The sequence below is a fragment of the Gadus chalcogrammus genome, chromosome 3 (genome assembly GCF_026213295.1).
Source record: "Gadus chalcogrammus isolate NIFS_2021 chromosome 3, NIFS_Gcha_1.0, whole genome shotgun sequence".
Lineage (NCBI taxonomy): Eukaryota > Metazoa > Chordata > Actinopteri > Gadiformes > Gadidae > Gadus > Gadus chalcogrammus.
Window position 1 is genome coordinate 17,390,997 of NC_079414.1, and position 23,564 is coordinate 17,414,560.

At 42.0% G+C, this 23,564-nt stretch overlaps 1 protein-coding gene across 3 annotated transcripts in view; it reads left to right on the top strand.

Moving 5' to 3' along the window:
- arhgap10 (Rho GTPase activating protein 10) overlaps positions 1-23,564 on the top strand; it is a 42,224-nt gene that overhangs the window by 2,495 nt on the left and 16,165 nt on the right. For 2 of the 3 annotated variants that reach the window (XM_056586355.1, XM_056586356.1), the window contains exons 2-15: positions 6,413-6,508; positions 6,826-6,887; positions 8,952-9,023; positions 9,166-9,267; positions 10,269-10,379; positions 10,595-10,699; positions 11,258-11,387; positions 11,858-11,964; positions 12,703-12,797; positions 15,326-15,407; positions 15,647-15,860; positions 16,223-16,297; positions 19,849-19,933; positions 22,259-22,317. In XM_056586355.1, coding sequence (XP_056442330.1) covers positions 6,413-6,508; positions 6,826-6,887; positions 8,952-9,023; positions 9,166-9,267; positions 10,269-10,379; positions 10,595-10,699; positions 11,258-11,387; positions 11,858-11,964; positions 12,703-12,797; positions 15,326-15,407; positions 15,647-15,860; positions 16,223-16,297; positions 19,849-19,933; positions 22,259-22,317 — 1,395 coding nt within the window. The remainder of the gene's footprint in view (positions 1-6,412; positions 6,509-6,825; positions 6,888-8,951; positions 9,024-9,165; positions 9,268-10,268; positions 10,380-10,594; positions 10,700-11,257; positions 11,388-11,857; positions 11,965-12,702; positions 12,798-15,325; positions 15,408-15,646; positions 15,861-16,222; positions 16,298-19,848; positions 19,934-22,258; positions 22,318-23,564) is intronic. The other variant, XM_056586357.1, reaches the window with a different exon arrangement.

A 23,564-nucleotide genomic window follows, 5' to 3' on the forward strand; every position in this document is an offset into this window, starting at 1 on the left:
GGAAATGATGGGCGAGTGGAACAGGAAGGATTCAGGAAAGGCATGGCATGTAAATATTGACTGCTCTTTTAAGGTTCAGGTCATAGTGAGAACCTGACCCACGTGGCTAATCAGATAGAAACGTGTAGAAATCATAATAAACAGCGGGCCGAACAGGGGCCAATGAATACATTGTGAACAGGGCGGATAGTACACCCCAGAGGATCTTCAACAAACTAGGTTTGACCTACAGATGCCTTTTTTGAATTTTGTGTGCGTTCGTCTTTGTGTCTCTGCATTTTCATGTGTGTGTTATGTATGCATGACGTGCTAAAACTTCTAAAAGACAGACTAATTGTTTAAAATAACAATTCATCTAGCAAGCAAAACGTTGTGCTTCTGCACCTTTTAGGTCATTACAATAAGAAAATAACAATGTAAAAAGTGTCTTACTTATTTTGGGTTGTATTACTTATTTGCGGTCTATTACCGCCATTATTCACGTAATCTAGTTGAGCAGAGTTCCATTTTGCTAGTTTTATTTCTCTCAGACGGGACATTAAGGAAGTACTTTGCTGCTGTCAGCACTGATTATTAATGTCCTGTTTATTTTCCGAATGCAAGCTGGTCGACCCTGTCCAGTGATTAAGCTGTAGTACAACAGGAAGTGTGTCCATGCTGTAGATAGAGGTCACTTTGTTTATTGTCATAGAAGCCATCAATCCAATCACTTTCTAATTTGTAGTAATAGTTGATGTATGGGAAGACTGTAGAATCGTAGTGAACATTATTTTTTATTGTTGACATCATTCATAGTAAACCTAGCTATGAGTATTATACTTTGATCTGCTGTAGAAACTATATGCTTTATCTTGGTGATTCTCTTCTCCTTTCCCGAATAGGGACACTACAGTTTCTCTCAGTTAGGTAATTTTCCCGGTTTGCCGCTGTTTCTCAAGGCTTGGCTCATAAAAAAAGATTAGTTTGAGGAGGGGTCTCCATGAGTCATACTTGTGAGGCCAGCAGAAAGGTTTCTCTGGTTTCAGTACGGAAACTAGCCAAGTTTGACAGCTCCCAGGTTTTCACCAAAATACCTTGCTTTAAAAGGCAAAGAAATAGGGGGAAGATTTTGCTTGGCCCCCTGTGCCACTGTATTTGGTATTTATTTAATTATATTGCTGGAATAGCGCGGCAGTTATCATTTTAATCTTTAAATGCAAACCTTACATCTGACACAGTTGTTATTGTTTGAAATAATAATCTTTTATTGAGGTCAGTGCTTGGAATTCACACCCAACCTTTTGCAGTGGCTTTTGCAAACTGTTGCTCTGTCTAGTATTTTCCTCAGTGGTAGAACACCGGTTATTTATAAATTGGCATCACTAAGAGTTCTCTTAACCGTTAGTTTGGTTCGTGCTTCAAAGAGTAAGAGGGAATCTTGCAGTATCTCGAAAACTATATTCCTGTAGCCGTGTAGCATATCATATGTAGAGTGGATTTGTTGGCAGACGTACACTGTGCCAGACTCACAGATGGTGCTAATCAAGACAATGCAAAACTATTCTCTGACATCACCATCTCTGTTCCTTACCGACAGGAAGAACATGCATGAAACTGGAATCCTTTCCAGCTGAAAAGCACAATATGGTCTGTCTAAATTAAATTCAGTTGTAAAATACATTGGGCCAACATTGTTTTGTGCAGTTAAGCAAACCTCCCCCATTTAACAAGACCTCACGTACAGACAGATCAATACAACATGTACAACTACACGCACGCAAGCACCAACACAGACATATTTTGTGTAGAGGATTTATTTTTAATTGTTATATTTTCAGTTACTGGACTTAAGGACTTAACTTAACCTTAGAACATGCCCGTGTCATTTTTCTCCAGCCTTTCTGTGAAAATACCAGTGGAATATCTGTGGCACTGATTGCCTAAATACAGTATACGCCATTTGTCTGTTTGCTTCATGTGCTGTGTTGGTCTAATACAATCAACACTGACCGGGTGAACTAGTGAAGCTAAAGTTTTATGCTAAGAAAAGGGACACCAGCAGATGCCTTACTCTCCTCCCCGGTATACTGTCTATTAAAGCTTTTTCAAGGGTGAGGGCAATGTTGTCAAAACATGTTTTCACCGGCACTGCTGCTGATGCCTCTCACTCTCACTGTTTATACGTCTCTAGTTCTAGAGTAGTAGGCCAATTCCTGCAGGCAACGGGGGATTACAAGAGTTAACAATTATTCATGTTTCATTATCTATTATCAATTCTTGATTATTTGGCCATTTGTGAGTAATCAATTTATTATGTTACTATACTACATTTTCATAAATAATGGCAAATGCAAACAATGCATATTTGCCATTAATCATATTACAATTTGATTGCTTTGTTTGAATGAATGTTATTTGTACCAAAAAAAAGAATTCATATATGATTGCTGACCAATCCCCAATAGATTTTTAAAGAGAAACACAATTCTGGGTAGATTGCCATCAGTTGTAGGAATTTCCAAAAAACAAGTTGTCAGATTAAAAGTGAAACGACAAGTATAGACTGTGAGAACGTTACACAGTGCAGGATTCAGGCCTCTGGCTAACATTAGGATAGACGTGGCAGTTTGTATCGCAAATCTTCTGTACAGAAGCAAAAGTAAATTACAACCTTGGCATAAATTGGCAGTCTTGCTTTAATTTTGTCCTCCTGAAGATAATGGTAGAATGGCATATCATTTTAATAGCTGGAGGCGTTTCTCATATTTTACCAATCCCAGACGCAAAAAAAAACCTTCCCAAGTGCCTTCTCATGTAGAAAAGGTATCGTCAAAACATATGCAATATACAGCTACAATCTCTTGAGTCATCTTCAATGAACAATCAACCAACTCGCACCTATGTAAGAACCAAGGTTTCAGGCTCTGTTGACCACCATGGAGCAGGGCAGGAGCAGACCTAGACTGAGTCACTCACAATCATTACGTTTACATGCAGCTTAATCAGATTACAGCAATAGTTTGACTATGCTCCTCAATTGAACAACTGCAATTGTCTGAGTACAAATGGCGGGGAGAAAAGGTGGCGCTGTACCCATTTCAACTAGTGTTACTGTTAATAGAGCCACCGGCTGACCTGTTTACCTCACCAGCAACAACAAACTCAGGCTGCATTCGAGAAAGTTTGTGGATCACCTATGCTGCGGAGCCCACACATGACAACAATCGCTTTCTCCTCCATATTGTGGTTCAATCTGGACCTCAGAGAGTCATAGCCAAAGTTTCTTTCCCCCAATTCCTTCTCCACCATGGCCGAGATAACCCGTACTCTGTGTCTTTACTTGTTGTGGATGTACCAGAGAGTAGGAGAACCCGACGCAGTCTTTATAATTCATAATATCAGAGAATATCAGTTTGACCGCGGCGCAATGAATAAAGATTGTAAACACGTAGTAAGAAAACAACATTTAATTTGACAGATGTGCCCGAAGTCACAACTTTACAACGTCGTTGATGATGACCAACATTTAGAAAAACATGTACTTTTAATTCAGCCTTGGGTGAAATCGAAGCATAGTGTCTCTGTGCTTCCACCTGATAGATAGACAAACCTTTATTGCCCATAGGGGAATTTGTCTTGCATTTGGGAACATTTAAAAAACATATAGCACAAACAGCACATATAAGTACAAGTACATACAGACTCAGACAATGATAGACAAAATGACAAACTAATCCAAACAGACAATAGACACATAAGCATAAACATTCAAAGTGCATAGTGCATACTTTAGGATGGCTCTCTACCTGTAACTGATTGCATGCGTGCTCCCGCGGCCGGGGATACTCTTCTTATAGTGGGTAACTACATTGGCACCACACCGGCTTCCTCTATCTTCTAAGCCCCCTTTTTTAAATGAGTCGCCTACCGACTAACGTCGCCTGCTGCTTCCGGCTCACGGCCCCCGGAAAAACTCGGGCATGCACAGAACGCAAAATCCAATTCCAATTAGATTGCCCGTATACATGCACGCTTAATGCGACTTACAATCTATTAATCTACGGGTCTTAATTAGAGTATGAGAAACCTAATTCAATTTGATTTTAGTCAGACTAAGGTGTATACCTTAGTCTGACTAAAATCGAGTGTCATGTAAACGCACTAAGTGAGTCTTATAAACCATTACTCTTCACTCCATGCTACACATGCTTTGCAAGCGGGGACATGATCAAGACCACGTATGCTGTCCATTTTTACTTCTGGAATTAAGTCATTTCTAAATGTAGTGCTTTTTTCATCAGAACAGAAGCATGTTTTACTACCAAAATAAAGGCTAAATTTGCCTGTTTTTGCTATAGCTTTGTATTCACAATACAGCCCACCTACTTATTCCCACATAGTGCAATGTTTACATCACTCAGTCAATAGTTTACTGAGGGGGGAGGGGAGAATTAATTATCTATTTTTCCCCCTGTTGTGTACTGTATGTATATGTGTCGCCCAATCAATTCTGTTTGGTAAAAGGCTTTAGCATCCCATGATGTTATGCATGACATCAGCAGAATTCAGCCCTTATCAGAGGATCTGATCTGATGGAAACCCTCAGATCAGTTCTTCTTAATGCTATGCTTACACGTTGGCCTTTATTGTCTATAAGACAAGGAACCCTTGCTGTTAAATTAGTAAATGCTGTTATTGACCAATTTCTGTTTCTGTACCCAGTACCACTGCAATGCTTGAACATGTGAGGGCTAAACAATCAACCTGTAAGGAAAACAGCTCCTTTGGTGTTGCTATTTAAAGGTCAAGTCAAGGAACAAGGAGTTGTAAATACCCAAGCTGTCTGAGCATGCTGACTGAAGCCCTTAGCTTCCTGCCGTTACCAACACATCATGACAAAGGCTATCTACCACAGGTGTTGAGTCAGTGTTCCCACTGTATGGGGCCAAGTTTGCATTGTTTAGTGCAGAAAATAATGGATTTAGATGACATCTGTATGGTAAGTTTGGATTGATGGAAAACCACAGTGAGGCTACCACTTTGAAACTGTTTTGAAGTGAACTCAGTGAGGCAGAAGCTCTGCCCCTTTGTGCCCAGATCAGGCAGCCATTGTCAAACACCATTCACATGCTTTTGGTTGGAGCTTTTGGTTGGCATTTATGTATAGGCCTAATCCTTTGCATGTGCACACCACACACCAACACTGCTGATGAAAAGAAGAGCGACATTACTAACGAAAGATAAATGAATAGATTGAGTTTAAAATGAATAAATATACACACTAGCGTTAGCAATACATTTTTTTTCCAATTAATGAATAAAGCTTAAACCTAATTAGATTAATTGTGGTGTGCTGTTAAACTGCAGGCTGTCGTGGTCACTTTAAAACCCTTGTGTAAACCGTAACAAAGTATAAATCGTCTGCACCTCCCGAAGGTATAAACTGTTGGGAGTATAAATGTCCTATTAATGTGTCATAGCGTAATTTGTTTATTCAAGTTAAGGTTTTCAGCCAGCATGAAAAAAAGTTGCTCCACGGGATATGCTTATAGTCCTAGCTCTGTTCTTAAAATACTCTCCCTCTGCATGCTGTAGAGCTTCCCCCGGGAACATCCATACAGGCCAGAGATTCCCACCTCTGGGAATTTCAGCAATGCTTGGAAATAGATCATGACTGCTCCGATACACTCATTTGCCCTGGGTCCTTTCTCTGTCAACACTATCGAAAGAATGCCCTTGTATGGAAGCTGCCTCGGACAGTAATTTAGGACTAACTTTGTCTTGTGTTATTGTTTTGTATTAGAGGTAGGCTTAAGAATATCATGACTGCACTCTGCCCTTATATACAAGATCTCTATGTATAATCTATTCGGTTAGTATAGAACCGTTTCTTTCTTTTGGACAGTGGTTTTAGTAGTATCTTGGTTTTAGCACCTCAATTGACTTGAAGCGGTCATTATTTCTTTCAGCTGTGGCTTTAACTGTGTTTATACTTGCATGCAATGCAATCAAAGTTTCAGTGGCATGCAAACATACAGCTCCTGCCCTTGACAGATTAGAGGTTTGATATGCAACAGGATGCATCAGGCCGCAACACAATGTAACAGGATGTTTGCAATGCAGTCAACTTTTTGGGTGTACTGTACCTGCATGGTTGCATCAATAATGTAAAACTCCTGTCCGTGCCTAATGAGCAATTTGCTAGTATTGGATATTAATAGAATGTTGTTGTGGTTCACTGAGATCCATGTGTTGTATGACTAACGACACCTGGCCAACCCCGACAATTTTTCTACTGAATAAATGGATTGATAATAAATGACAGCAAATAATGGCAAAATACACAACAACTTACAAATGCATTGTTTATTCTTTATATTGTGCAATAGTACATTCCATTGAACTAGTTTTATGTATTGTGTCCTTCTTTTAGAGCTTGGGATGGCACAGAGGAAGTTTGCCCAGTGCCTTGGTGAATTTCAGTTTGAGTACATTGGCGATGCGAAGACGGATGATGAGAAATGTATTGGTAAGTTTTGTTTGTACTCCTTTCCACCTGCCAAACAAGATTTAGTTTGAATCCTATCAGTACAGTACAACAATACAAAATACCTTTTATCACTGTTTTTTTATGCGTATGTTTGATTCTTAGTCTGCACCATTGACAACTTGTCATGATATTACTTATATTCAGTATAAGGCGGTCAATTTTTTTTGATTCACATTATGTGATATGCAGTACACATGCATATTTGTGCATGTGTGTGTCTGTGTGTCAGTCTGTCTGTGTATGAATACTCTTGAGGTGTATTTCCAGTTATAATAATATGTATTTTTGTTTTTTAGATGATTCATTACTAGAATTCTCTTCTTTTCTCAAGAACCTGGAGGACCAAAGAGAGCTTATGGTAAGCATTGCTTTTTGGAACATGCAAGGGACAGGGATAATCTCCAAAGCAGGCATTTGAATGTACAACTTATTTTCTGTTTTTTCATTACTGGGTCTGTGAATCCCCCATGCTTGCTTGTCCTTGTTCGTGTTTGCGTGATCAGCAAACACTCATTCATCTCTATAGAAGTGTTTCAGTCACATGGCTTCGTTCCTGTTACTCAATGTTGCTCCGCCATAGTGCCAGTCACACTCGAATGATTTCTGACATATTAAAACCATGTATTACATTGAATTGTGTGAAAATACCAACACAAAGTCATAGGATATTGTCATAGGAGTTCTTTTAGTCCTTTGTTTACTGGTTAGGAGCAACGGATACATTTCAGTTAGCCGTCCACAACTTTAGTTGAAAAACCTCCATAATGCATCGTAATTGGTGCTGAAATCCCCAATCATTGTGTGAGAAACACAATAAAATTGTGTCTCTGAAACTATCAAATGTTAATTGACCTGAATAAGAAGTAGGTAGTGCCGTAAACACATATCCACTGTTGGGTGACTCATGATAAACCGCCCCTCCCTTATTCCTTGGCAGCCTGTCTAAGGTCCACTGTCCAAGCACATGAGACAAGACGTGAACTAGGCTGGGCTGAAGAGTTTAATTACCAAAGTTACCACAGTCATTTTAATAGCAGGACTTGATCAATAAGATTGACATAGCAGTACACCTGACATCATGGTGCAAGCTATGAAAACAAGGTACTACGTTAAGTACACACGCCTTTCAAAGTTTCTCAATCGAATACGAAGCTTGGCTACATACTTGGTCAGTATGATGAGGTTATACTAAAAGCAAGTCTATTTTGGAGGGCGAGCACTACAGGCTCAGGTTACCCTTGAGACTGGAGTTCAGCGCAAGTTGAGTCACATTGTGCAGAGATGATAGAAACCAGCAGACGTCTTAAGGAAAGCACCCCAAGGCACCTTCACGCCATGCAGTTCGCTCATTTTCCCCTCCTTCCCTCAGCTAGCTAGTTAGCTAGCTCCTCTCCTGTAATGAGCACTGTCTGGCTGTGTGCTGAGGTTGTCTAAACCCACATACTTGTTGGTACTTGATAGGGTGAGAGCAGGATTGCCCCTGCTGTATCATTACTATGTAATGTCCCAGAGGCCTGCGTTGTTGGCTGTCGGTGGGCAACGAAGCTGTTGATCCGTGGGTTTAGGGCCAGCTGAAGAAACCGTCATGCGACATATGCAGCTTAGATATGTGCTCAGTCTAGAGTGACATCACGGTGCAAAGGAAAGAGGGGAGGGGCAGACCCTGACATGTTTAGAGGAACACCAAATTTTCTAGAGGTGCTTGTGCCTCATTGCTGTTTATGTAACACCAAGTATCAACAAGCCTGTGGGTTTTAGATGTTTGCGCCTGCTGATTTGGAAGTTTATGTTGCTTCACTTTACCTCTCTTGTGAGGGGTATGCTACAGGGTGAAAACATTTCAGCCAATCCCAGAAATGGATCATGTGTTTCAAAACGACTAATGTTACCAGTCTTTACTCATCAAGTCCGGATGGGATGGGCTTTGCGGTTGAGGACAAAGCGTGGAAATATTTAAATCTCCATGTCATCAGATCTTTTAGTGATGCACAAATGAAAGAATCTCAATCCTTATCCATTACCTTAACATAACCTATATTCATTAGGAAAATAAGAAAAGGACACTATGAACTATTTTGAAAGTAAGATCTAATTTATTTATATAAAAGTCATACTTCTATGCCCAAAGGCTCACTCCACAGAACCACTGTAGGCCTATATTAAACAGGTTTACTGAGTAGAGGCGCTCACGATTACTGGTTGCTCTGGAAAGCTGATCTCCCTTTATCTAAGTATAACTGAATAACTATTATTATTCCACTAAGAAGTACTGTTAATACCACCCAAGGGTTGTATTATAATCATAGACTCCTACCCCTTTTCTTTTTCAACTGGCATGCACAAGTGTCTGTTTGAAAATATTACATGTAAAAGCTCTGTGCAAACTATGAGGAAGACATAAACATGGTGTTGTTTTTTCTAGATGAGGAACATTACAGAAACATTGATGAAACCCCTTGAGAAGTTCCGTAAAGAGCAACTGGGCGCGGCAAGGGTACTGTATGACTTCAGACACTTTTTGCATGCAAAATTACATAAAAAAATCGTATCATTTCATTTCTTTAAAGCAAACCCCACTCTTTGTTTTCTTGCACTCCTTCAACTTATCACACTGCGTTTTTGTTTCTTTCTTCAAGGCGGAAAGGAAGAAGTATGAGAAGGAAACGGAGAAGTACTACAGCTCCTTGGAGAAGCTTTTGAACATGTCAGCAAAGAAGAAGGAGCCTCAGCTCCAAGAGGTACCGTCACGTCTCCAAAGCACACAAATAGGGAAATGGAGTAAAGTCAAAAGAGAAGGAAAGAGAAAAAAAGAGGGAACAAACTCTCTCTTTAAGAAGTTAGGAAAAATACAGCACGGGGGAGGGGGATTTGTCTCCAGTGTCATGGTGATGGGCAGCTAGGGTTTTTCTTTTTCAACAGTGACTTTCCGCTGGCCCGGCTAACAGTAACAAGCCGTTTTCCTGGCAAAGTGTGGAGGGGAAAGGCATGCTCAGTGTTAGAGTACTACCAAGGTCAAGCCCCAGCAGCTGTGGGCGTTGGAACAACCCATGACATAATCGTGGCCCCGGCTACACACACGCTGGGCTGGAAGGGCTTTACGTTGCCGGAGGGAAAGCTTTGACGTTGTGCATTGTAAAGAAGGGAAATACAATCCTATAAACAATGTATTTTACTGTCTTTCCCCTTTGGCCTTTGAGATCCTGATGTATGGAGGAGATATGGGTGGTCATGCCATGCCATATGACTTATGGCTTGATTTGACGAGGAGAGGAAGCAACCTTGAACTGTTAACTGTTAAAAAAATAAAATAAAATAAATTCAGAAGTCAGGGACAATACAACTTTTACTTAAGAAGTTAATCATCACCATTCTTCATACATAATACTATTGTTCCTGTACCATTAATAACAATATTAGATAATATACACACACACTTATATTAATTTATTTGTGTACAATTTATTATTATTAAATGTTTTTGACAAACAGGGTACATAAACGCCAAAGAGTAAATTCACAGGACAACAGCACTTGCCACACTGAGCAGTATTATTATCTCTGAAGTTTAATCGTATCGCGAATGTAAATACTTCAATCGTCTAAGAAAAGTCAGGGACTTCATGTTAACTTAGCTGACAGCTAGTGGAGGCGTGTCACAAGAGAGAACGCAGCGCTGGCCCCATTGCATCGGCCCATGGCTGAGCAGCACTTAGTAATGTGCTGGTCTTCTCGTCTTCAGGCAGACAGCCAGGTAGAGGTCATGAGGCTGCACTTCCAGGAGGAGTCCCTTGACTACGTATGCAAACTGCAGGAGATCCAGGAGAGGAAGAAGTTTGAATGCGTTGAACCGGTAAGTCAACCGGTGGTAGTATTCTGACAGGTATATTATATACATATGCATGATAAACCATATATACCAAAAAAGTATCCATTCATTCATTCATCAGTTTAAATGATCATGACTAAATCCAAACAGTGTTTAAAGATTGAATGCCGATTTCCCTTGAGTTTATCATTTACTTTGCTTAATCTTAAGCCTATTTTCCTCTCCCTTTGTCTCTCCAGATGCTGGCCTTTTTCCAGACAGTCTTCACCTTTTATCACCAGGGATTTGAGCTTGCCAATGACTTTGACCATTACAAGCAGGACTTGCAGATAAATATCCAGAATGTAAGAGGCACCTATAAAATCACTCATTCCATTTGATGATGTTTCCGCTTTTACCTTATAATAACATTACATTACAAGTCCCATTCGAAATATCAGGGATGGGGCGGCCTCGTTGCTCAACCCCCTAGTGCGCTAACCATTTAGGCAATACCCCTTGTAGCGACCCAGGTTTGATTCCCACCTGTGGTCCTTTGCTGCCTGTCATTCCTTCTCTCCTCTGACCTGTTGTCCCATCCATCTCCACCTTCCTGTCCACCAAGGCACAAAAAGGCACCCATCAAATATTTAAAAAATCGAATGGATATACTACTCTTGCTACGACCAAATAAAAACACCCCAATGTGTGTGTTATAGCAGTATCCACAATCTTTCTGACCCTGCCTGAATACGTCCACCTCTCGAACCTCCCTAAGGGAACTCAAGGACGTTTCCTGGGGAAGCATTCAGAGTTTTTGTTTCCAGCGGTTGTGCATCATGACTGCTGTCTGTGTGACCCCAGAGCACCTGGAAGTGACGGCCGTCCAGTGTCTCTCTGACCCGCTAGCTCTCCCCCCACAGACGAGGAGTCGGTTCGAGGGGGCACGGCTGGAAGTGAACGAGCTGATGAAGCGGATCAGGGAGGCGCCACAGGAATACAGACAGACCAGTCCGATAAGCAGCGAGGGCTACCTTTATGTACAAGAGAAACGTAAGACTGCTCCCCGGTGCTGAGTGTGTTTTAAATCAAGGGATTTAATTGTGCATTTAACCTGCACTAACCCCTCTTGTGCACTTAACTATGGCTAATAAACGTTTTTTGTTGGCCATAGCTGCACTGCATTCTTATCAGTTGATTTTTGGTGGAACCCGGGAAAGCACTTTGTATGACAATATCGAGCGAATGCTTTGATCATTCTCAGTTCTGCCTGTAAGTGGCTTTAGATAAAATAATCTACTAAATCAAGTGCTGTCAGTTTATTTATTGAACAAGTTGAAAAAAACAACAAGGGTTATCATAAGTGCGGTACAGCTTAGGTTAATGAAAACCGCAATATACAGCATCAAATAGAATGGTAGATGAAAGTCATTGCATGCTCCGAATAATCTAGTTTGATTCAGACACTAAATAATGTAATGCTACAGTGAACTCCAGTGGTCATCTGTGTGCGCATATTCCAGGACCACCTCCCTTTGGTTCGAGTTGGGTGAAGCGCTATTGCACGTTCGTCAAGGAGCAGAAGATCTTGCACATGGTGACCTTTGACCACAGATCTGGTGGAAAGATGGTGAGTACCAATCCAAACACATAATGTTACACTACTTACACTAGACTACAGTCTGCAAGGCATGTTAACATGACTGACTTCTAGGGCTGTCCCAGACTCTGAGTTTTCTGAGTCTAATCAGATCTGCCTTTTCAGTCCAGAGATTCGATTATTCGGCGGCCGTGCGGGGCAGGTCTTTTGGAGGTTTAAAAAATTAGTTTCTTTCTATTAACACTCTGTTTTGGTAGGCTGTAGGCCTTTTATATATGCTTGCGCGTTGCACGCATTGCACTTGTAGTTTGTAAAAATAAAGGAATCATCGACTTTCAGGGGACAGCCCTACTGACTTCAGTCAGTTATGTCTCTCTTTATAACAATGATTACTGTATCCCCGCAAAGAAATGTAAGCCGGTTAAAACAGCAAAATTCAGGAAACAAGTTTGAAATGCTGAACCTATTTATTTGACCTTTCTTATTCCAAAGAAAATTAATAACTTTATTATAGTTTGACTGGCTCATAGATGTAGGGCCATTGAGGGCAGGGCCTAGACTCGGCTTTCAGATGGGTGGTCAACTCCCCGCTGAATGGTTCGAGTAAGAACTATGTCCACTATGTCCACATTGCAGGCATCCTAGCCGTATTGGATAAAAACATATTTAACTTGGTTTGGATAAAATCATTAGATCATGGATCGAAGTCATTCAATGTGATCATTCATCCAGCAATGTATTCTGATTGGGCCATTTTCCTCTCTTCAGGGGGAAACCGAGTCGGTCACCCTAAAGTCCTGTGTCCGCAAAACTACAGACGTGCTGGATCGGAGGTTCTGCCTGGACCTTGACATCACAGATCGGTATACACCATTCATCTTTGTTCTCACATTATCTCTTTGTTTTATGTGGTTATACTGTGAATGGATCCTCACATAGGCAATGACCTCATAAAGATAAAGCAAAAACAGACACAACCTTCAGACATACAAACGCAGATCCAAGGGTACGTACTCATTTGGCTTGCGCTGTGCGTGGAAGGGCATCAAGTGTCGCTAAATTATCATCATCATACAAACTATTTAAATGTACGAGGAACCACAGATCCAAGAGGTATCATCAGACCATTAAAGGTTATACAAGATAAACATATATTTTATTGTATTATTGAAATAATACAATTAATTCTAGTGCACCCCTCCATCTCCCTGGGGTTTGTGCCAGCCCTGGCCATGAGTCGGCATTGCCCAATGTATTTCCGATGGTAGAGGCAAAAGGTAGACCAGAGGATCGCAGTGATCTTCGTGTGCTTGTGAAGACAGTGAATATCATGAATGACCTGTCACTTTTGGTTTATTCTTAGAGGTTCCCATCGAGGAACACTCCTGAAATAACTATGAAGAGTGGTTATCAATCGCTAGGGCATAACCAATATACTTGTATTGTGTGTGCGTGTTTTTCTTTTGTTTATTGTATGTACTGTTGGGTATGGACACACCCTGCTGCTCCTCCACATCTGAAGTTCCTAACGGAAAAATAAAGTAATTTGAATTGAATTGATTGAATTGTATATACCACAAAGCAATTATACCCAGGCCACCGAAATGGAAACAGCAGCTGCACTGTAGAACTGTGCAGGGAGGGCAAACCTTAACCTGCATAGATAGAGAACTCACAAATGCTGCCTAAACAAATCAAAGAGGCATTCGCAAGGACAGCTACGTGTCTGGTCCCGATTTCCAACAGCTGGCGTAGCCACGACAACAAGCGACGCATTCGGCTGATGGTCATCAGTTAACACGGTCACGAGTAGAACTGAAACACCGAATACACTAAGTGCCACCGCGATGTCGCAACATGCTTTCTTCTTGCTGTCCCTGTTGCTATACCCCTTACTGCCAACGTCGTGAAGGACAGGTTGCTCCTCCAGCAAGCAAATTAAATTCTCCTCCCTGTCCTCGGACCAGAAGTCTGCCATCTTCGTATATTTGTATGCTGGAGTGGACAGTGCGGTACCGGGACGGAGTAAGGCTGTGACGTTCTGTGCTGTGATTGGCTGAAGAGAAATAGCTAAATCGCCGCGTTCTAAAACTGGACCTTGCGATTTGACATGTTCAATCTCTGGCGACTCCTTGCATCTCCTTGCGACTCCTTGCAACGACCAGTTCACACCGCCCCTGCGACGTTCTAAAACCGTCTCGTTGCAAGTCGTTGCAAGGCGAATCTTTGGTCTGAAATGGGCTTAACAACACGGAAGCCTAACGATACGAAACAGACTACATTCAGTATCCGTACATCTCCACATTGTGTTTGGCAATGTTTTCCATCAACCTGTCTTCTACCACAGTCATGTGCGCTGTCGTAAGTAAGCCTACCAACGTTTGTGTTTGCTCAATGTTTACCTCTCGGCCTGTGGGTTTTCTGCTCGAGAGGAAACTTGTGGGCACTGAGGGTTAAGTCGTGACACGCTAATGTGGTCTCTTGTCAGGCTCTGTGCCTGTACTGCCCTACATCTTAAGCCACTATCCTGTGACGTCACAGCTGTAACACCAACCTGAGATTTTTAATTTGAAGCTTATCCGTCTCTTTGAGGGCTAATAAAAATAAAAGTTATTCTTAGTATTGCAGAACTCTTCTACAATCCCAGGTTCCTGGGTGCTCACAAGTGTTGTTCCTACTGCAACATATACTTTATTTTTGCTAGGAAGGCACTTGCAAACTAAAGGGTTGTTTACCATCCCTGTCTTGCTATCGCTAAAAGATGGAAGTGCATGATTTGGGTGTAATAAGAAATGTCATTGCCATCCGTTCTGGTTACGGGCCTGCCTCTGTATTTGAATAATTTGATTTTAGACTGCGGCAGGCACATTTCTGACCAATCAAGGCATTTTTTCAATGATTTATTTGGGTAATCCAACTCGCCTGTGTCAATCACAGGTGTGTGAATGCGACACCTCATAATGGTCGACCAATGTAGGGAGTGAGGGGAGTTTATTTGGTTGGTGTTTTCAAAATCTTGCTCCCCTGTCCTTCTTCTCTATTTTGAACTCTGAAATCGCCCAACAGCATCTTTAACACAGATGTTTTAAGAAAAATTGAATATGAAGCCTGAATAAACGACACGGGTGATTTCTGCTGACCTAAGCAACAGGATTCACCCGGGACTTGTTTAGTGTGGTTTTGGAAAACAAAAGCTGTCTAGGCCGCAGAAAGGTAAGCTGTCTATTTGTGGCTCACAGGACAGACTTGTGAGCTGGACATGGTTTCATGGGGGATGTCGACAATAAGAAAACCGTGGTTTTACTCCGCCCCATGTTTTCATACAGTCTGGTTGTTGTTGTGTTATTACTAGATCATATCATGTATTATTTTGTTTCTCTCTCCCTCTCAGTCCCGGGACGGTCCTGACAGTACAGAGCATGTCCGAAGATGACCACAAATTCTGGATGCAGGCCATGGGAGGGAAGGAGCCTGTGAGTCAGCTAACCCTACCCTCTCTACCCTCTCATCATCTCTCACACTCCCTCTTGGCTCGTCCAGGCAAAACAAGGCTATATGCTGTTTATGTCTTTATGTAAAATAACAGGCTGGCTTATCATGTTGTCACCCAGCGTCACTGTCGCTTACATTCCTCATCAATATAAATGGGTTGAAAGACAGTAAATGTAATAAAAGTGTTTTAGGCTTTTTCCATTTATTTTTGCTTCTCCAGCTCGGACATTATCTTGGAAGGACCTGCTCCAAAGAAAGAGGAAGTATGTGTCTAGTTGAGATGGATCAAGTTTCAACTAAGTTTTTGTCTAACTTATTGGGGATGGTTCAAGCTTTTCTTCTCAAACTTATTTCTTCCACTGTAGTTGATGCCCAGTTGGATGACTTGGGCATGGGCTTTGTGCAGAACTCGATCAACGCCATAGAGAAAAGAGGTATGTTTCTTTTAGACTAGGAATTTCAGAGAATACAGGGAGCCGTCGGTAGAATGATGTAATGTGCTTTTTAAAACAGAAGTAGCTACATTATTATAACACAAGAGGGCAGACTTGCTCCATTATTAAAACCATTCAACTATAATGCAACTGCCTCGGTTGAATTGTTAAAATAAATATTTTTCATATTTTGAACATGTGTAAAATATGCGCAAGTGCCGCGCATAGTTCCACCTTTGTATTCGATTGACAACTTTTTTCTAGCTATTTCAAACAGGCTTAAAACGTATTCTAGTACAACTATGCTTTCTATTCTAGTGAGATATTGATGTTGAATGTATTAATATTGATGTCTCTTGTAGGCATCAATGACCAGGGCTTGTACAGAGTGGTGGGGGTCAGTTCCAAGGTCCAGAAGCTCCTCGCACTAATGATTGGTGAGACACGCGCTTGTGCTTTATTCCTCCATTGTTCATTCTATGTGTGAGCAATAGGGATATGTACTTTATGGTTTCTCGACCTCCGCCTACACTTTCGTTCTTACTTTGGTTCGTTGGTTCTTTCTTTCTTGTTTGGCCGATATTAACAACACACAGACCTCAGTCTACCATGCAGGGGACCAGGTCTTGATAGTGGCATGTCCAGTCAGCGAGACCCCGAGTTCACCCATCCACACCCTCAGGAAGGTGGCCACTTAGCATTTTGTTCAGTCACACTAAGCCACACTTCTATAAACCTTGCATCCGGTTTCTCTCTAACCATAGCTTGCACAACAACAACAAACAAATCCCAAACCCTCCTTCACACCCATCTCTTCTCCCCTTGCATCTCTTTAGACTCTGAACCTGTTCTCCAGGATCTTGTCCCTCACCTCCAGCCCCCACCCCCCCCCCCCCCCCCCCCCCTCGTCTGCCCTCCTGGTTCCTGCCGTCTCCCTCAGACATCAGCTTTACTCTTACTCTGTGCGCTGAATGACAACAGAGCCAGACCGATGCCAGCCCCTGGCTGGGCTCGCCCTGGCTTTTCTCCCCCCGTCCCCTACCCCCACCAAGCTCCTCTAGCCTCCAAACTGCCAGCTCAGTGTTAAGACCCCATTAACACTCTGCTATAGAGCACAGGGTTCGCCTAATATGGTGGAAGACAGGGCTGTTGGTTGTCTGGAAATCAACACCCTTTAGCAGCTGAAAACACGCCACATTTGGGTGTTTTGAGGTATACCTCTCGTCGCGACGGAGAATTAGGTTGAGTTGAATTTCAGGTGATGAGGGATAGGTTTTATAGATGCCACATGTTGGAACTTGCATAGTAGGCGTCTTTACACACGTTATCCTCTAATGTGTGTGATTCAAGTTATACTGATGTTATGTTCTCTACAGAAATATTATCTGTACTCGTATTATCATACGAGTACAGTTTTAGGGCATCCAGTTGGGCAGCCACAAAATGGCGCCCAAATGCAATTTATTATTAGCACCCCATTAAAGTTAACGTATATGTGCCATTTGGCAGTGAAATAATAGATGTGGAAATCCAGAAAGGGAAATGAGATACTCTTTACTTCTTGCTAAAGAGAATGTTTGCTTTTCTTGGTTCTTGCCAAGTCAATAGTCATACCCCCCCCCAAAACGCAGTCCTATCCATCCCGCATGCGGCCCCTTAGAGATTTTAATGTTGTGCAACCTCTGAAACCACTGCTGAGTGGACAGGCTTATTTAATCTCAGTGTAGGGCGCAGCAATAACCTAATAGCAATAACATAAACTGCCGGAGAAAAAATGTGTAATGTAATCACATCTTCCCCATAATGCAGGAAAATGCTTTTTTTCTAAGCTTTGTAGTTAATAGTAATCTATACTTTGTGTAAACAATTTTGTTTCCACACAGTTCAATTCGAAACACCTGCTGTGCTTCTCTCTTGGTTTTATACTACTTATAATATGTTAGGTTGGGAAGGAAAAATAGTGAGAAATAATTCATTACCTAGAAGTCAATAAAATATGGATTAGACTGGGCAGAGGCAGTGCCCCATATCTCACTTCCGTTGGTCTATATTTTAACAGGTTTGCGTATCCAAGCCTACGAGGGATTAAAGCATACTTTCTGGTGTTCGAACACTAGGGGGAGCCAGCGATGCCAGTAACTGGCCTGTATCATAACGATGAATACCTAATAAGAAACATATCACCCCATTAGCACTTCCTTTTTACGACCATTTCGGGATAAATGGCCCATGATGAGACTTATTTAATTAAGTTTATTTTGTGTTGCATCATTCGCCATGTATAAATTATGTATACCTAATTACATCTAGTCGCAAAAAGAAATACATCTACACAATATTTATACGATTATAACCCATACCCTGAACAACATTCCATTACTACATGCATTTTGAACCGCTGTTTATCATGTTAAAGCGTAAGTGAAGCCCCTGTTGCAGCTCAAATCCGTACACGTTAAATATAAACTAAATGTTAAACAGTTGGTAAAGTAAAAGTGTTTTGGGCTGAGAGTACCAGGAAGGAGGGGGCGACGTGTTATCCCCGTGGTTACTACCCATTTGGGTTACTTTTATAGTACTGTCGTTGTGTAGGAGCGTTATAATGAGATATGTTTTATGTGAAATGAGGCACACACTGTGGCGCTATAACATAAGCATCAAGCATCAAGATGCATAACTGTCTCTCGAAACCAGACGTCAAAATAGACCGCACCAGACGGAGCTCCATGCTTCCACCGTGGCGTTGTATCATAGGTGTCCAAGAAGTTTATCCCCCTCTCGGACACGGCCGTCAACGTACACTCGCTGGCCAGGCGGAGCTCAACACATCCACACACACTTCCCCACAGTGTCACGAAAAAGGACGGCACCGGAGTTTGAAGCAGGATAGAACTTTCCCAAACTGGTTGGCGAACAGTTGCACAAACATAGGATTTTTATCCTGGTTTCCCTAATGTTTTAGTAACAGGGACCAAATGGCTTAGATTTATATCTTGACAAAGAAGACATCATGTTAAAAAAACGGTTTCGGGTTCAATGCCACATTTTGTTGATGAACAAACATATTTGATCCCAGTCCAGGTCCACAGTACAGTTCTGTTAACTTGGCTGATCTAAAGAAAGTCTGACCTCCTAATCTTTGATTTCACTAAAGTAACAAAGCATACTGTACAGCCATAGAAGCGCACACAATTAGTTGCGTACTCCACATATAAACTGTAGCTCTCAGAGGGTGATGTTGGGCAGATGATGTTGTGTACCAAAACGGCAGGGGAAAAGCAGAACATCAAGGGGATTTAGCTCATTTATTTATTTATTTTGTATGGCTTTATAGACAGAGTAATGAGAGACTGGAAAGTAGGTTGAGACCGAATGGGGATGCCCTGTAGCATAGGACCGCAGATCGGATTCGAAACTGGTTTGCTATGATGCACACCTACTAGGTGGTTAACGAGTTAGTGGGTTCAGCCACTGAGCCACTGTATTCAAAGTCACATGAATGGACCGAAAATCGTCCCGGTAACAGGTTTCCTCTGTGACCTGGGCTACACGGACAACTTATGTAGATTCTGCTTCCACGTTACCCTACTCACTAGGGGCATAACTTAAGGTGCAACTGTAACCCCAACCTCCTTGATTCACTGTCGCTACCCAGCCCTCCCTGGTTCCACCCCTTGCGGGACCCGGTGCAGCAGTCAGGGATTAATTAGACTCCATAACGTGTAAAGAACCAGTGGACCCTCTCCAGCAGCTGTGATTTCCTGCCCAGGAAGTGAGGCTGGAGGAGAGGGCTCTATCCTCCCACATGGCCAATTACCGAGAGTTATTTTCATTGTACAATATTCAAACTTTTGTTAATCAAGACCCCACACATAGAAAGTTGAGTTACTGCTGCTGTAATTCTAGAAGAAGAAGTAAGAAGAAGGGGGCTCATTAGAGTGTGTTTAATCGCGTCCCATGACTTTTGTGTTTGATTGTTTCGATGCAGAAGAGAAGAGCCACGAGGTGGATCTGTCCACCAGTGAAGAATGGGACGTTAAAACGATAACCAGTGCCCTGAAGCTTTACCTGAGGTGAGACGCACGCCGCAGCCACGTTTGAACACCAACGCAAACACAAGCCTCTTTCACACATGCACTGCAACCTTGAACTGGCCCGGATGTTACCCAGAGCTGTATGTGAGGACGCAAATGTCCGAATCGGTTGAACCAGACAATAAACACATATTTCCCTGCCAGCTCCTTGGTACATAATCTGTGTAATGTCCGATTGATCCCCAATGTTAATGGAACAGGCCTTAGGAGGAGTCAAAGTGACTAGATACTGGTCTACATACGTGTGGCGAATGCAAAGAAGAAGAAATATTCAAGTGCTGCATCTTTGAAGGGGCAACTCCAGACAATGATCCAAACTCTCTGGACTTAGTCCAGGGGTTCATATGTGGAAACGGCTTCACACTTCCCTCCTCCTCCCCAACAAGCTCACAGAGCCGGGAAGGCGTCTGTTATTATATTGTGGGTTAGACATTGCATTCTAGTCATTTCTAGCAGTAATTACATTTCCTCAGCATATGATATGGTACATACAGGGCATATGGCTGTATTCATTCAACAGTTTTCACAACCTTATTCCAATAATATGCCTTACGAGACATGTTATTCTTCCACGTTTCATTCTAGTTTGGGATTTGACTTTCCACAGGTCCACTGTGTGAGTACTCCCTGGTCCCGCCTCATAAATGTGACAGTTTCATTATTCAGAAAAAAGATCGGTGCTGACTCAAGACATCCCCTGAAATATTAGTTTATTTGATATCTTACTCTCCTACCTGTTCTGTCACCTCATTCTGCCACCTCCTTTTTTTTCTAAATCACATATGACGGATAAATGATGGACATTGCAAAAGTATTACTAAACGTGTTAATTGGCTTTAGTGGATCGCCCAGAAGCGTTTGTGGAGGAACATGGACTTCTTTCTTCTGGCTCGCACTCTTTCTCTTCTGTTTCTTTCTTTCTATCTTTCTCTTCTCTTTCTTTCTTTCTTTCTTTCTTTCTTTCTTTCTTTCTTTCTTTCTTTCTTTCTTTCTTTCTTTCTTTCTTTCTCTCCTGTCTTTCTCTTTCCCTCTCCCTTTTCTGTCATCATCTCGTTCTTTCTTTCTTTTGTTCTCATCCTTTCTTTCTTTCTCTCGTTCTGTTCCTTGCTCTCTTTTTCTTTCCTTCTTTCTCTTTATTTCTTTCTCTCCTTCTGTTTTTCAATCTCCCTCCCTTCCTTTCTTTATTTCTCTCCTATCATTCTTTCTTTAATTCTTTATGCTTCTTGTGCCATTTCTTTCTCTCTGTCTTCCTCTTTATCTCCCTCTCGTCCCTTCTACCTCTCCCTCTATTTCCTCTCCCATTTCCTTTTCTCTCGTTCCTCCTGACAGTCAGTCTCTGTTTCCCACCCTCTTTCCCTCATCATCTTTCTCGCTCTCTGCTCCCTTCATTCTGAAAGACATGGGGGGAGGACATGTTGGGGCCGGCTGTTCCGAGCTCAGAGGTCTTTCACCCCGCGCCAGAGCACCTCACTGCCGTAGGCCGCCATAGGTCATGGGAATTTTCCACGCTCATTGTCTCTTCGCTCGAGTGTGAACTCGCCGATCGCTTTCTACCCCCACTTCATAAACACCGGTGGAGTTGTGCAAACTTGATCTGCCGTTATGTTATTATGACACATTACACCCCATTGTATCCTACTTGGTGTGTGTGTGTGTGTGTGTGTGTGTGTGTGTGTGTGTGTGTGTGTGTGTGTGTGTGTGTGTGTGTGTGTGTGTGTGTGTGTGTGTGTGTGTGTGTGTGTGTGTGTGTGTGTGTGTGTTGGCCGGTCCAACGCTGGAGCAGAACTGGGGGTCGGCCCGCCGTTCGCTCTCCTCTGGGTCTAAGTAGCCTTGGCCGGGCTCCAGCCGCAGTGTGAAAGTACCTTCAGATGAACTTGGTTATCTCAACGGGCGCGCCATCTAATTCCATCCCCTGGCACAGCCACATTAATCATTGCTGTGTGCAGACCCTATAAAACAGTGCACCGTCTATTTATGTCCCTCTGTGCTCACTTTAACTCGCTTACTCTCTTTTCCTTTTTCTCCTTCTCTCTCTTTCTTTTTTTCTTTTCTTTCTGGTTCTCTTTCTGTCTTTCTTTGCCTCTTTCTTCCCTTGTCTCTCTCTCTTTCTTTGTTCCTCTCTTTCTTTGGCCCTCTCTCTTTCTTTCTTTCTCTCTCTCTCTCTCCTTCTTTCTTTCTTTCTTTCCTTCTTTGACTCTCTCACTCTCTCTCTTTGTCTCTCTATCACTCTCTCACTCTTTGTCTCACTCTCTCTCTTTCTTTATCTCTCTCTCTCTCTCTTTGCCTCTCTCTCTCATACTCAAGGAGCCTTCCTGAGCCATTGATGACCTATGGACTTTATAAAGACTTCATCAATCCTGCAAGTAAGTTTTCACATAACCACATTTGTATGGATATACACTAGCACTACCACTGCTTGCATTACATTTGAGGACCACCCATTCAACCTGAATGCATTTTGTCCAAATTGTTTTATTGAATTTACCAAGTTGTCATTTCTGGTTGCCTTTTGTCCTCGCTTTCTATTAACCGCCATTCATGTTTAGAATATGGGGAAATCACCTCAAAAAGAGACGTGCGAATTGCTAATCAGAGTTTTGGCTGGTTCTCATTGGATATACTTTCTATTCAATGTCCAATCAGATCAAGGCTCAGATGTCTAAGCAAATAGAATACTGATAAACCTGTTGGTGATATTGTGATCATACATTTTAGGTATGCATTCGGTGTCCTCCTATCTAGAATTTACACAGATATCTAGTTGAATCTTGCTGTTATCAGGTTTATTCAGCACCAAATATATTTTTTAATCAATATACTTTTCATCAGTTAACCAAGATTAACACAATGTATTAAAGCTACAGGGAGACCTTTACTAAATACTTGTTATTTAGTTTGACTATAAAACAGAGCAAATAAATAAGTATTAATCCACATAAAAATCACTTTAAAATCAAACTTTTGTGAGTCAAACATGAGTCCCATTACAAAATGTGTTATAATTGGATTAGGTTGACATTTTTATCTGTCATTCGCAATGCCCACATAAGGATGGAAGAGAGAGTGTGTGTGTGTGTGTGTGTGTGTGTGTGTGTGTGTGTGTGTGTGTGTGTGTGTGTGTGTGTGTGTGTGTGTGTGTGTGTGTGTGTGTGTGTGTGTGTGTGTGTGTGTGTGTGTGTGTGTGTGTGCTGGAGGGAGGGGGGGGGGGGGGGGGGGGGGGTTGGATTACCACTTAAATATTTTGATGGTTGACAGCATCCATAAGAAGCTTCTTCTATGATCAAATCCTTGTTGTTTCTATTGCAACAGTGTTGTGTGTGTGTGTGTGTGTGTGTGCGCACATGTGTGTTTGTGTACTATTTGTGTATGTGAGTCTGGTTTGTGTGTGTGTGTGTGTGTGTGTGTGTGTGTGTGTGTGTGTGTGTGTGTGTGTGTGTGTGTGTGTGTGTGTGTGTGTGTGTGTGTGTGTGTGTGTGTGTGTGTGTGTGTGTGTCTGGTTTGTGTGTGTGTGTGTGTGTGTGTGTGTGTGTGGGCGGCCAGATGCCCATGTGTGAGTGCATGTTTAAGAAATGATCTTTGAGGTTTCCACACAACCCTTTTACACGGTAGC